The 14,141-nt window shown below is 29.5% G+C and overlaps 1 protein-coding gene across 1 annotated transcript in view; it reads right to left on the bottom strand.

Moving 5' to 3' along the window:
- Positions 1-6,778: 6,778 nt before the first annotated feature.
- Positions 6,779-14,141, bottom strand: part of LOC129794957 (furin-like protease 2) — a 97,524-nt gene continuing 90,161 nt past the window's right edge. Inside the window, exon 12 of the mRNA XM_055835897.1 lies at positions 6,779-13,449. Within this exon, the coding sequence (XP_055691872.1) occupies positions 13,270-13,449 (180 nt within the window). The 3' untranslated portion in view covers positions 6,779-13,269. The remainder of the gene's footprint in view (positions 13,450-14,141) is intronic.

Here is a 14,141-nt window from a genome sequence, read left to right as displayed (position 1 = left end):
CTGGTTGCGTGCAACTTAAAAGAAGTCACATGAAACTGCGTCTGTCCAGGAGACTTGAGTTGCTGGCATTGCTGGCACAATTGCCCCACGCGAGGCTCCAAAGTTTCAACGTGAATGTAATGAGAAGGAAAAAGGATAATATTCATCCAAATAATTCTCCCACTCCAATAATTGATCAATGATTGAGTTCAATATTGAGTCAATGTAAGTTCACATAGACGATCCATTATTGATCAATTTGATTCAAATAATAATTGTGCAGCATCTCAGTTGTTGATCAATTTGATTGAGACAAATATTGCTCAATTATTGGTCAATTTGATTTAGATACTAGTTGCTCAATTATTGAGCAATTTGATTAAGACATTAATTGCTCGGCAGCTCAGTTGTTGATCAATATGTTTGAGACATTTATTGTTCTGTAGTTGATCATTTTGAATAAGACATTAATTGCTCAATATTTGATCAATTTGATTCAGAAATTAATTGCTTAATATTTGATCAATTTGATTAAGACAATAGTTGATCAATTTCATTGAGACATTAATTGCTCAATATTTGATCAATTTGATTCAGACATTAATTGCTCAATATTTGATCAATTTGATTAAGACAATAGTTGATCAATTTCATTGAGACATTAATTGGTCAGTTGTTGATCAATTTGATTGAGACATTAACTGCTCAATTTTGATTCAATTTGATTGAGACATTAATTGCTCAATTATTGATGATTTTTATTAAATCAGTGCTACACGTGAAAACTGATTGAAAAGAGTTTGAGTAAAAATTGAGCATTAATTGAACGGCTAATACAAAAATAGTTCAATTTAGCTTTATAAGTCTTTCGCTCTTTTTGCTTTCGAAAAGAGAATATCTGTAGATTTTTGTTTAAAGAAACAAATTTTAGAAAAGAGAAAAGAAATAAAAGCATGGGAAACAGCTTAAAAAGTGTGATTAATTGAGCAAAATTTACAAATCGATTTATTAACGAATTTTTAGAACAAAATTCTGTTAATAGTTGATCGGAAATTGATTGAACTAAAATTGACTCAATATTGAGTAAATGTTGGTTTGTATATAGGACCGATTTTTGATCAATCTTTGTTCTTTCTCATAATGCTTCTGCGTGATTCAATTTTTAATTTATTTGGTACAAAATTTTAAGTCAACTTCACTTCTTGCTTTATGATAAAACAATGATAAAACCCAATTATTATTAATTTTAAACGTTTTGAATAAATTTTGCTAACGTTTATTTATTTTCAAACTTTTGAAGTTCATTCAATAGCTCGCGACATTTCTTTCACAGCGTTAGACGTGTTTTTAGCAAAAATTTAAAGTTTACTTTCTAACGTTTGACATTTCTTCATTTGACGTTTACAAAACTTCGCCGTTTTTCGCCTAATTCAAAAGTTTCAACACAATTGACGGTTAACGATTTTTACAATATATTATTATTTCATCGCTTTTCTTTAATTATTTCATAAATTTCTTCAAAGAATTCGTTATTGTATCAACTCCAGTAACTCATATGTCTTCCTCATTGATTCTATATATTACTTACCAGCCCCTTTGGATGGGAGCTCTCTGTGGGCTCTGGCACAGAAGGTAAAGACGAGGATACGTGGTGTGTCCCCGCGGTAGGTATACCCCAAATAAACTTGACATTAAATTAAATAATCCTCAAGAGTCTACAAGGTGCTGCATTATAAATTTTAATTCACCACCACCACCGTCAGTTGAAAGTGAAATTTATTCTTAAACACACTAAAAGCAAATTCCATCCATAAATCATTTTTCGTGCTAGAGAAGGTGAAAAGATGCGGGTGCTTAAGTGAAAATTCTCACCATTTTTTTTATTATACGGCGGGCGATGTTTGGAATTCGCTTTTCTTCTCTTTTTTTCTTCGCTTTTCTTCATGAATAGGGAGGAGGTGGCGAAAGCCATGATTTACTAGTGCGAATTGATCTAAAAATCATTTAAAGGGGGCCCCTGGAAAATTCGCGAGACGCCGTGAGGATTTTTTTTCCATTCTCAAGAGGTGCGTGAGAAAAAAACAAGGGGCTGAATTATTGTTACCCGCCGCGTGGTGCAAAATGTGGGGCGAGTGTTTGAGAATAAATAAAAAGCAATAAAAGAGGGTGAAATATCTACCACTTAGTGAGCAAGACACCTGTTCCAGACTAATTCACTCGCCCTCCCATCCACATTTTCCCCCATCCTTCCCTCTGTGTACCCTCAAATAAATTTTATTGCCGGTGTTACCTTCCGTGGTACATATCGGAGGGTTTTTCCCCTTTTTTCCACCCCCCTCCCCTCCCTTCTTAACACACAGTGTGTGGCCTCTAAGGACCAAGCTTTATGTGCTGTATAAAAATAAATATCTTTTATTTCTGCTCAAGAATAAAAATTCTAGTTTCGCAAAGCGATGAATTTTGAATTAACAAAGTAATTTGAATATTTAGGGGACAATGGCCTCAATTCGACCTTTTGAATTTAGACCTTTTAGATTTATTCATTGTTATTTAATAATTGAGAATTTAGGAGTAGTAATAATTATTAATTTTAGTCGGGAGTTTAATTTTAGGGCGTTATAGATCAAAAAATTCATTCAGTTTGCTCTTGTTAAAAGCTTTTTTTCCTGTTAGTCAGATAAATAGTTATTATTGTAAATTCTAGCAGTTGTGTGTGTGGAATTTTACATAAAAAGTTGTTAGCTGATACTTTTAACGCGTTGGATTGTTAATAAAAACAACTCTAGAGAAATCATCAGGGATGATGGCATTCCCTTTACTAATTAAATAAATAAATAACAAAACAACTCCGTAATTCTAGCAGTTTTTTCAATAGATTTTCCAGATTTTCTTATAGAAAAATATTCTGCCGATTGGCTCTGAACAGACGAAGGCAGATTTTGGTTGACGTTTTCGCGAGGAGCTTTTTTTGACACTTGGAGGAGGATTTTTCGCGCCAACATAACCTCAAAGCTATTTTTGTGCAAAAAAAGTGAGAAATATGGGAAAAATGCATTAAAGTGCCCCCGGGGGGCTTCCTTTATGCTCCTTATTCATTTTTCAGCCAAAAATTCGCACAATATTCTGTTTCTCTTTGTTACATAATATGCATTGAGGTTATGTTAAGTGGAAGATTTTCCCCGGGCGTAAATACTCCGACAAGTGTCAAAAAATGCTTTTTTATTTTTGATTTCCTCTTTTACACCTTAAAACTTAACACTTTTACACGTTAACCTTAAAACTGATTATAGGCAATTAATCAGCAGACTAATGTGAAGCCTATACAATAGAATGCCTTTGAAGTTGGTGTGGTTTCAATGATTATCCATGCAATTTCCCAAGAACTTGTGGCCACAAATTAATCTCCAAAGTCTCTGTTTATGTCTGTGGGTCATATTATACATTAAAAGCCCAAAGAAGGTCACAACCTTTCATGTTTCATGTCGATATTCGATATTTAAATGTTTGAATTTGACCATCTTCCACACCCACTCCGCCCCTCCCCCCTACAAATAGGCTCAAATATCTCAAGAGACACACACAGTTCATTCTAAATTGCTATTTATGACTTGAGAAGAAAATTATTCATGGCACCCATTTGCATTTACCGTCAAAATGTTTGTCCTTTAATTAAGTGTTTTATCTCCGTCTCTCTGGAGCTCCTCATTCAACTTTCCTTACTCGCCACACACCCTCACACATAAGATACGAGCAAGTGGTAGCTCCCCCTCCGCAGGATTCTCATTATTCTTCAGGGATTAAAGGATACTTGCTAGATTTTTCACCGTTCTTAATTCATGGATTTAAACATTTTAATACCAACGAACATTTTTTTCTTGCTCACTTTGAGGGTGTTTCGAAGGGATGAGTAAGGAAGCTTCTTGTGAGATTTTTCTCTTCAAGTCAAAACATTTTGTTACAATATTTTCTCAAAACATTACATTCAACTCAAATCAATCATCTTACAACCCCCCAGGAGAGATAAATCTTTCCTTTTGCATAATTTCAAATAAATATGAGACACAGGGGGAGGAAGGGGGAGGCTGAGCATTCTCAGGGGTAAAGTCCTTTTTCCCTTATCATCATCTTTCTTGCGGAAAGGTCGCATTCTCTCCACACAGTGCGGTTGGTAACACACAGCATTCATTAACAGCAGAATGAGAAATTATTTCGGGAATACACGAGAGAAGGGCAGCAGCAGTGTGCAAATTGTAAGGAGAGCAAAAGGGACAACATAAAGGGACAATAAACAAATCCCAGTTGTAATTTCCTCACATTTACGATTCTCCACACTGCAAGATCTCCTTTCCCCACCATTATTTTGCTATATACATACATTTTCCAACACTTTTGCAAAATGTCTTTTGCTGTTAAATTTGATTGGATTGACCAGCAGTGGCAGTAAAGTGTTTAAATCTTTTATGGGAAGACCTACAGTCCTACAATCATGCATAGATAATCTAAAAGAAAGCCTCAAAAGAACATAATTAGGCTGAGAGAGAGGAAAATTAATTTAGAGACAATTTAAACCTTTTAAATGAATGAAAAAATCCTTCAGAATATTGTTTTTCCCTAGGGGGGTTTATCTGGACGAAATTATTAGTATCTTTGGAAATATTCGGAATTATTCGCTAATATTCGAATGATTTGTCAAAGAAATCAAAATATTGAATTTTAGGACTTTAGCCCCTAAATGGCTCAGATTGAGAAACAGAAGCCTAAAAAATATTTAATTCAAGCCTCAAAAGGACTAAATTCAAACCAAATAGTAATTTCACCCTTAATCATGATAAAATGAAGCCTAAAAAAGATTAAATTCAAGCATAATTTTTTAGTTCTAAAGAGGTAGAAATTGAAAAACAAAAGTTAAAAAAAAATTAATTTAGGCCTAGGAAGAACAAAAAAGTAGTAAATACAACACAAAACTTGCTTAATTCACGCCTCAAAGTATTTGGTTTTCAATCCTAAAAAAAAAGCAGTCTCCAATCGCAAAATGCTTTAAAAAATATAAATAACAGCCCAAAAAAAAACTTAAATTGAAGCCTAAAAAATGGTTAATTGAACACACAAAAAATAAATAAATTCAAGCCGCTAAATATTTGGTTTTCAGTCCCAAAACAGCACAAATTGAGGAACGAAACTTGAAAAAAAAATTAATTAAGCATAAAGATGGACTAAATTCAAACCTAAAAGTAGTAAATTAATGTTAAAAAGTAGTAAATTGAACCCAAAAAAGACTAAATTCAAACCAAGAATTCCAAAATACGTTTTTGGATTTCTTTTCGGTTTTGAGCTGTTTGAAATATTCGGATGATTCGCTTAAAATACCAAAATATTCGCCTCATAAACACCTCTTGGTTTTTCCTTTCATTCTTCAATTTATTCCTGTATTTTTTCTTGATAATTTATAATGAAAGGAAGAAAAGATGTGGTGTATAATGCGAAGAGAAAGTTCCAGGAATAAAATTTGGAGTGATTTCTCAAGAATTTTTCTTTTTTTTGTTAAGAAGAAAAATCACAAATTTCCCAGAATTTTCATTGATAGTAAAATTTATTTCCTAGAATTATTTTTATGAATATTGGAGATTCAGTCAATTTACAATGTTGTGGGAGTCAAAGTTCTCCAAAATTTTCCCCAAATTTTCCCCAAAATTTTGGAATTAATCTCAATAACAGAAATGTAAAAAAGCCTTGATTAGATTTATATAAAAACATTAGAATTTTTTCGCACTAATTGTTTAAAAAATATTTTAAGGTGTTAGAAAATTATTTAAAAGTAAAATATTGTCATTAATGTAATTTGCAGGCCTGAGGAAGGAGAAAAAAAAGCTCCGAAACATAGCAGAAGTAATAAAAGAGGAATTTCAAAAAGGTCAGATCGCGCGTTTGACTCCCACAATTATTTTTAAGGGTTCAGTAAAATAAATAAATAAAAAAAATCTAACTAAATCAAAAATATTTAAAATTGTTCGAAATAGAGAATTTCTCCATATTGTACATAAAATTTTAGGGAAAGTAGGCCTAAATCCGTCCGTGTTATTATTAAACTGCTGACAATTAAATAGATATTAAAAGTTTTAAAGGCGAAAAGAATAACGATCGAAAAAATATTCAGATTGACTGAAAAATATCAAGTTTTTATTAAAGAATCTTGAGAAATCTCATGAAAACTTAAGACATTTTAAAGAAAACTTAAAGAATATTAAGAAAAATCAAGTCTTTCTTAAGAACAAACTTAAGATTTACTAAAAAAAATAAGATTTGAAAGTAATTTGTTAAGCGAAATCTTATGATTTCTTCAGTCAGGTTGAATCGAGCTAAATGAATATTTTTTCGAAGGTTTTTTCGATCGTCTTCAGGCATTCAATTTTTCAATTTTTCCTAAGAAATTTAAAGTTTTTTCTCAAGGAATCTGTAGAAAATTGAAAGAATCTTAAGAAAACTTTAAGAATCTTATAAGAAGACTTAAGGAAACTTAAGTCTGTCTGACTAGTGAATTTCACCCTATATTTCAACTCTGTTTCATACCTCACAACTCCCACAGATAAAAGAATTATTTTTTTCTCTGTGTAATGTTGTTATATTGAATTCATTAATTATCGTTCATCAATTTATAAATAATCAATGCATAAAATACTCACACATATGTATAGACCAGGCGCCTCTCCATTTCGAATTCTTGATGTTTTTTGGCAAAAGTAAAAGAGGTAAAAGAGAATCTCACCCGGAAGTGAAACAAACAATAAAAGACATTTTAAAATTGATTTAACATATCACCACATTATATTAATATTTTTTAAGGTATATTTATAAAAACATTTGGAATTTTTTTTAAATGTATTTCATGGGTTTTTCTTCTTCTTCTCTGCATCTTCTCCACCCATTCATCTCAAAATCTAAATAACTCGCTTATCAATCATTATTACACCACTTTTGTTGCGACTCCATCTCTTCACAGTGCGCTTGAAAAACATTGGCAATTTTATACAATCCTCCCCATGAGGAGAATTCACTTTGTTGCTTTTGCTCTATTTATGTTCCCCACTCTCCCCTCCCGCGCTCCTGCTTTCTGTGGCAGGATTGGGGATAGCATAAGAGGTAGGAGGGTGGTTGCAAAGTGTTGGATCTTTTTCCATGCAACCACTCTCCGCATTTTGCCCGCAAAAAGGTAAACTGATGGTGGGCTCGGGGTAAAAGAAATCCTTATCAGCTTAGTTGGTTTGTGTGAAAAACGAAAAGAGAGAATAAAATTGCAACTTTATGGGGTTTTTTGTCATCAGAGAATGTCTTTGTGTCTCCAGGAGCGGTATTATGTTCTCATTCTTTTTTTTCTCTCCACTTCTTCTTCTTTTTTGTAGCTCCCTTCTGTCTTATGGTACTTCACAGCTCTCTCTCAACAATTTTCCATTTACAAGAAAAATAACAAAATTCAACAACCACAGGAATATTAGGTTTGCATCAAATAACAAAAAAAAAGATATAATGAAGAAGAAAATTTTCATTCACTTAAATAAATCTATTTTTTAGCTTCATTGTTTGTTTTTTTTTGTCTCATCTCTTTTGTGAATTGTCATTGTCTTTCAGATAATTTCTATTTGAGCTATAAGGTCTACATAAATTATCTATAAATCATTTAAAAATCACAATAACTTTAATTAAAAAAAAACTATAGGAGGAGAGGAGATAGAAGTGAAGGAGAAGGTTTTCTTCTTGCGAAGTTAGAACAGAAAAGATCTAAAATGGAGAAAATTGTAGAAATTGAAATATCCTTAAAGGACATTCTACGTAGAATTTTGCATTGAATTTTAGGATAGAAGCAGTATTAATTATTCAATAAAAAAAAGATCCACTTCACCCCATTTTCCCCTAATTTTCTATGCTGGGTTTCTGTTGTCAATAGATTGTTTTGAATTTTCATAAAATAATTTTAATGATAAAATTCCTTTAGAATTTTTATAAATATTTCTATCTCGAAAATAAGAAATATTAAAAAAAAATTATGATTTTTTTAAATTACTTTTTTAATGATTTAGTGAGCATTCATTTAGATATTCAAAGATTTATTAAAGAAAAACAGTGATGAGCAAGAAATAATTAGTTGAAAAATAATTCTTCAGTAAATAATTTTTTGACATTTGTAGGAAGAAGAATTCAGTCTTTGTTTTGTCAAAATGACGTTTCGATTCCGTCTGGGATCTTCTTCAGAACTCATGACAATAACTTACGAAAAGACCGAAGAAAAGATCGAAAAGATCGAAAAGATCTACGTGGAAAAGAAATATTCGAGATCTGGAGGTTTTTTCTTTGCTAATTTTGCAATAAATTAAAGAAAAAAAAGTTAGGTTATGTTGGTTTATACAAGAAAGATGTCTCAATCATATCGAAAAATGTTCTTAACTCTTAAATTTATTTATTTTTTTAACTTCTTACTCACAGAACATTTTTCCAAAATTTGATTGACTTCTGCCATCCTTTTTCCATTCCATACGAAATCCTAAAGAGGAATTTCTATATATAAAAAAATCCTCTCATGTGGGGATACCCTTTTCTTAAATTTTTTTAAATCGTTAATTCTTTTAACGAATGATTTGTTTCTCTAAGCAAATAAATTAATTCTTCGAGCAAAGAACTAATTCTGAATGTAAATAACTTATTTCTGTAAGCAAATTATTCACATTTAGTCGGTAGATAATTTATTTTATACATGAAAACCAAATTTTTCTAAGAGAATACTTAAATTCTTGTTAGTAAAATAATTAAATTCTTTAACAGAAAGGTCAAATTGTCAGCAAATTAATTAATTCTTTAACCGAAATATTAAATTCTCAATTAATTTGAATTCTGTGAGTAAATAATTTAATTTTGTCAGCATTTTAATTTATTCTAAAAGCAACCGAAAGTAATTTTTTATTTTATTCTGTCAAAAAAAAAACGTTTTTATTCCGCAATCAAGTTTTATTATTTTGTCAGCAGTTTTTATTTTTTTCTATCTCAATTTTTTCTATTTAATCAGAAAACTCTTCCTCCATTTTATCAGTTTTCTGACTCGATCAAGAATAAATAAATCTTCATCAAAATACTCCCCTTTTCTTGACCTTTTTGCTTTGTTTTTCATTACTTATTCACCCCTTTTGGCAATATTGTTCAAGATAAGTAATACTGCAAAGTGAATCAGCTTTGTAGAGGGCTTGTAAGTAATGGAAATTGAGAAATATTAAATTAATTTCATATCTTGCTCATCACTGTAGTGGCGGAGAAAATCCTTTGAAAGTGAGTAGAAGGTTATCTGTCTGAGATTTTTCCTACAAAGAAAATAAAATAAATAAAGGAAAAATGAAGGAAAAGCGTCACAAAGAACTAAATTTATCCCATTTATCGTTTTCTTTGCTTTCTTTCTGTCATCAAACACACTTAAATGGCTTTTGTGATACAAAGTAAAAGAGATTCAGGTAATAAAGAGAGTTTAACATTCATTTTTTTCTTCGTATTTTCTCTATAAAATAATTTTTCTTCCTCGTCAAGTGAAGTCTGTTTTGCAAATTTATATTTTATTCTTTTTTTATCCTTAAAGGGAGACACTGAAAAGGAATATTTTTTAAACTTAGAAAAGAGTTGTGAAGATTTTTTTTCGGAGTGATTTGATATTTTTATCACAATTTGGTTATTTTTTTTATTTATTTTTTTTCTGGTGGTTCGCTAATGCAATTTGTTGTTTTCTTTAATGAAGTAAATATCATTTTATAATAGATTTACATTGTTGGTTTGTTTTTTGTTCTTTACATTACGGTGAGTTTAAAATGGAAAACAATATTAATTTATAAATATTATTTTAATACTTTCTTTTTTTCTTTCAGCTAAATTCTCCTCAAATTCCCTTCAATATACAAAATTTTATTTTTTACATTCACCTCTTAGTTTTTTTCTCGTGTAGAAGATTGGCTTTGATGTCATCAATTTATTTATTTTATTTTTTTAATTTCTTATTTAGATTTTTTATTTTGAGTTTTATTTTTTTAATTTTTGTTTCCTGTGTATATGAAAAACATTGTTTATAACACGGCAAAAATCACATCACAATTATACTTAAATTTAACAAAATAACAAAGAATTTTCACTTTTTTCTTCTTTTAACTTCTTCCGCAATTCCGTCATTTTTGTTTTACATTTTTTTTTTTTAATTTTCTTAATAATTTCTTTTTCTACTTAAAACATGTTTTGTTTCGTATAAAAACTGTTTTACATTTAACCATTCGCCTTGCTTTTCTCTTTTTTTTCAATGTTCTTGTTTTTTTTTCTTTTTCATTTCTTTTTTTTTTGTTCAATAAATGTATATAATAATTTCAATATAATGCATTATATATAATTAGTTAAATATATAGTATTTTTTAATATTATTTATATAGTTTTGTCCTTTTTATATATACTCTATTTACAGAAGATGTCGCATCTTCACATTTCTAATAATTTTATTTTCTTTATTTTAATTTTTTTCTGTGATTTTTGAGTTTTCTTCATTTTTAATTCCTTTTTTTAAATTTTCAAATTGCCGTTAGAAAAAATCCAGGCTAATTTTTTTTATTAAACATTTTATTATTTCTTTTATATTGTATTTTTTTACATTTAATTTCAATTTTTTTTTAGTTGCAATTCTTTTGGTTCCTCAATTCCCATTAAGCCGATGGTTCATTTTTTTGTTGTGTAAAAAAAATAAAAATTTAAACTTTGTCTTTAGAAAGTTCAGTGAAAAAAACTCCCCAATTCGAAACATTGATTATTATTTAAACTTAAAAAATTAAATTATTTGTTTTTAACTAACACAAAAGACTTTTTAGTAAAATTAACATTTTGTCTACATTTTCACAGGGAATGGCTTTGTTGCTACAAATTAAATTTTGTCTCAATCGCTCATATTTATTTTCCTATTTTAAATATTTTTTAAAAAGAAAAAGAAAGTATTTTTAATAAAGAAATAGAACAGCTTTCGTCTAGATTCATTTTTGTTCGATATTTTCCTAAAACAAAATATTACTTGGAGATTTTTTTTAAATACCTACTTGAAAATTAATTTATGGAGATTTTTTAAGGTTCTGGAAGATAATTAGAATTTTTTAAAGTTTGCCCAAGGTTTGCATTTTTCTATTTTTGTTTTTGAAAAAAAAAGTATTACCTAATATTAAAGCTATAAAGAAATTTTTTAGGATAAGATATTTAAAAAAATACATTCGACGATATTCGGAAAGAGTTAATCATTAAAGATAATAAGGTAACTATTTCAATTTTTCGACGAAATTCGGAATATTTGAAATACAAAAAACGGGTTAAATAAATGTCTAAAATAACTGTCAAATATTTAAATTTTAGAACATTGTAAGAAATATTTAAAATCTTATTAAATCGTTTTAGAAGGATTTGAAACTATTCAAATAATTTCGGATATTTCAGCGAAATTCGGATTTGAAAAAAGAAATATGTGATTTTTTTAAAATAACGTTAAACTATGAAAAAAAAGAGAAATAATTAAAAATAAATATAAGAATTATCCGAAAGAAATTCGGAATATTGGGAAATACATATTTGTAACTGAGCTTTGTTGAAATCTCTAAACTAATGTCAAATTCCAAAAAAATGCGGGAAATATATAAAGAATAATAATTAAAATATCCAAAAGAATTTATATTAATCGAAAAAATTAAAAGTATTCAACGGAATTCCGAAATATTCCAATTTTTCGAGAAAATCCGGAATAATTGCCGAAGCTAATTTGATTTAACTCACTCATTACTATCCTTATTTGATCGATTTTTTTTTAAAATTTTATGTAGTCAGATCAGATACACAATTTATGCATTTTTCGGAAGAATTCTAATGACTAACAGAATTCGGATTATTTGGAAATAAATTCGGAAAAGGCTGGATTGGAATATTTGAAAATATTCGTTTGATTCGGCAAACTTGATTTGGTCAAAACATAAACCATTCGTAAATATTCGGATTATTCGACGAGATCCGGATTTTTTATTAATGACTTTTGGCTCTAAGAAATTTGAAAAAAAAACGAATAATAAAAGAGAGAAAATATTCGGAAATAATTAAATTATTTTAATTTTTCGATAAATTTCGAATTGTTTTGGAAATATTCGAAAAATAATTAAATTTTTCGACAAATAAATACTTTTTTCCATTATTTTTCATTGCGTTTAACAAAAACATTTATTAATATTTCTTCAAATTGAAAAATATTTTTCCTACCAAGTTAATTTCTTTTTCTTTAGGAAAAGAAATATTTATTAATTTTAATAGCAATTTTTCAATATATTTTCCAACCCTCCCTCTAAGAAATAAAAAAATTTCTTTATGAACAAAAATTAAAACATTTCAAGGAAGCATTTCCCAGAAATAGAAGAAGAAAATGAAAAAAACGAAGAGATTTCTGCATAAAATGTAGCTATGCAAGTGGAAGTAAATATTTCTGATAGCTATTTTTTTCTTCAGTTGCAAAATAATGCTTCAAGTTCTGTGAGAAATCTTCCTTTTGGAATGGACAAATCAAATTTTCATCTTGATTTTCTCATGCGAAAAATACAAACTTTGGACAAACTTCACGTCTTGTGAAGCACATTTGAGTTGAAAGTAAAAGAGGAAAAAAAAAGCTACAGCGGAAGCTTTCTTTTTTTGTTGCTTTGTACAATGAATTTGTGGGGGGAAAAATAAAAGAAAGAAAATGGAATAATTTGTGGGGAAACTCATTAAATCCTTTGAAATAAGAAGGAAAAAAAAACTTATGTATGGTAAGACATTTTCTTCTTTTCTTGGTAAGTTTTGGTAACCGAACGTTTTAATCATCGTAGGGATTTTTTGTGTGTATTTATGTGTCTTCCATTTATATATATTTCATCATTTTAATCATCATTAGAATATATATAATATACCTTGGCTATGTATTTTGTGTTCTTGAGTTTTCCTCCATCAGCAGTGTTTCTATTTATATTTTAAGTAATATCTCCCTTGTTCTATTGTTTGAATCTTATGCTCCTATCGTCAGCTTCTTGTGAATCCATTACATGAGTATTCTCCCATTTAATCTACCCACCTTGTTGTCCTGCCTTGCCCACCGTTCCCCTCACACCCGGCGCCTCCTTTTAATTGTTTACTCCCATCGGGACGCCATACGGACCAATTTCTCAAGGCAGCAGCAGCACCAGCAGCCTGCCTGCCTCCTCAACTCACCTCATGGCTCTTTCTTCCACATTTTCATGTACTCCTATAGAAGGTAACTTCACCGTCAGCCTCTTCCTCTTCGTCGTCATCGTCATCACCGTCGTGGCACAGGGCCCGACCTGAATCCTCCACTGGAACTCTCACCACAGTCTTCTGATAATTCTGTGACAATTTATTATACTTGATTCCCGTATATCGATGGTAACTATTTTTCTGCACAGCATCAAGAAGACAAAAAAACATAAAAATGGTCAATTAATTGACTGTGAGCTTTGTGCTTTAACCCCTGCACATATTGCCCCTTAGCAGGTAAACACTTTAGCCCCCTTTAAACCAGCAGGAGCGTAGTCAGGAAGGTGTTTTGTGCACTAATTTTAGTTTTTTTTGTTACAGCATTTTTAGGTTAAATAGTTTGCGAAATTATGAAATCTATAGGTAGATTCTGATAAAAATCTTTTCTTTTCTTTCCTTACAATTCGTCAGTTATAAGATTTTTGGTATTTTGAGAAAAATTTTATAAGATTTTAACGTTTTATTTCTTTTTTAAATCGAATTTTTGAAGGAATTTTACTTTATTTTCCATAGCTCTTTAAAGTTCTTTCTGACTGTTTTCTGGAACAACAAATTCTTTATTTTTCTTTTATAGAATAACAAAGGAACGATTTAAAACTCCATCTGTCAAAATCTTACAACACCTTTCAAGTTGTTAGAAAAGAAAAGATTTTTAATAAAAATCTACCTTCTATTTGGCATTAAAATTACAGAAATATTTTGAATTTATTTCTGTACAAAAACGATAAAAAATTGATGAAAATGTCAAACATTTGAAAAGAAACTTCATATTTTTAAGAAAACTTGTGAACGTTTAAAAGAAACGTCAATTGTTAGAGTTTTCTTTTGATGAT

This window comes from Lutzomyia longipalpis, chromosome 4 (genome assembly GCF_024334085.1).
Source record: "Lutzomyia longipalpis isolate SR_M1_2022 chromosome 4, ASM2433408v1".
In the NCBI taxonomy this organism is placed as follows: Eukaryota; Metazoa; Arthropoda; class Insecta; order Diptera; family Psychodidae; genus Lutzomyia; species Lutzomyia longipalpis.
The sequence above is the reverse complement of the archived record's forward strand: the minus strand, read 5'-3'. Positions and strand labels throughout refer to the sequence as shown.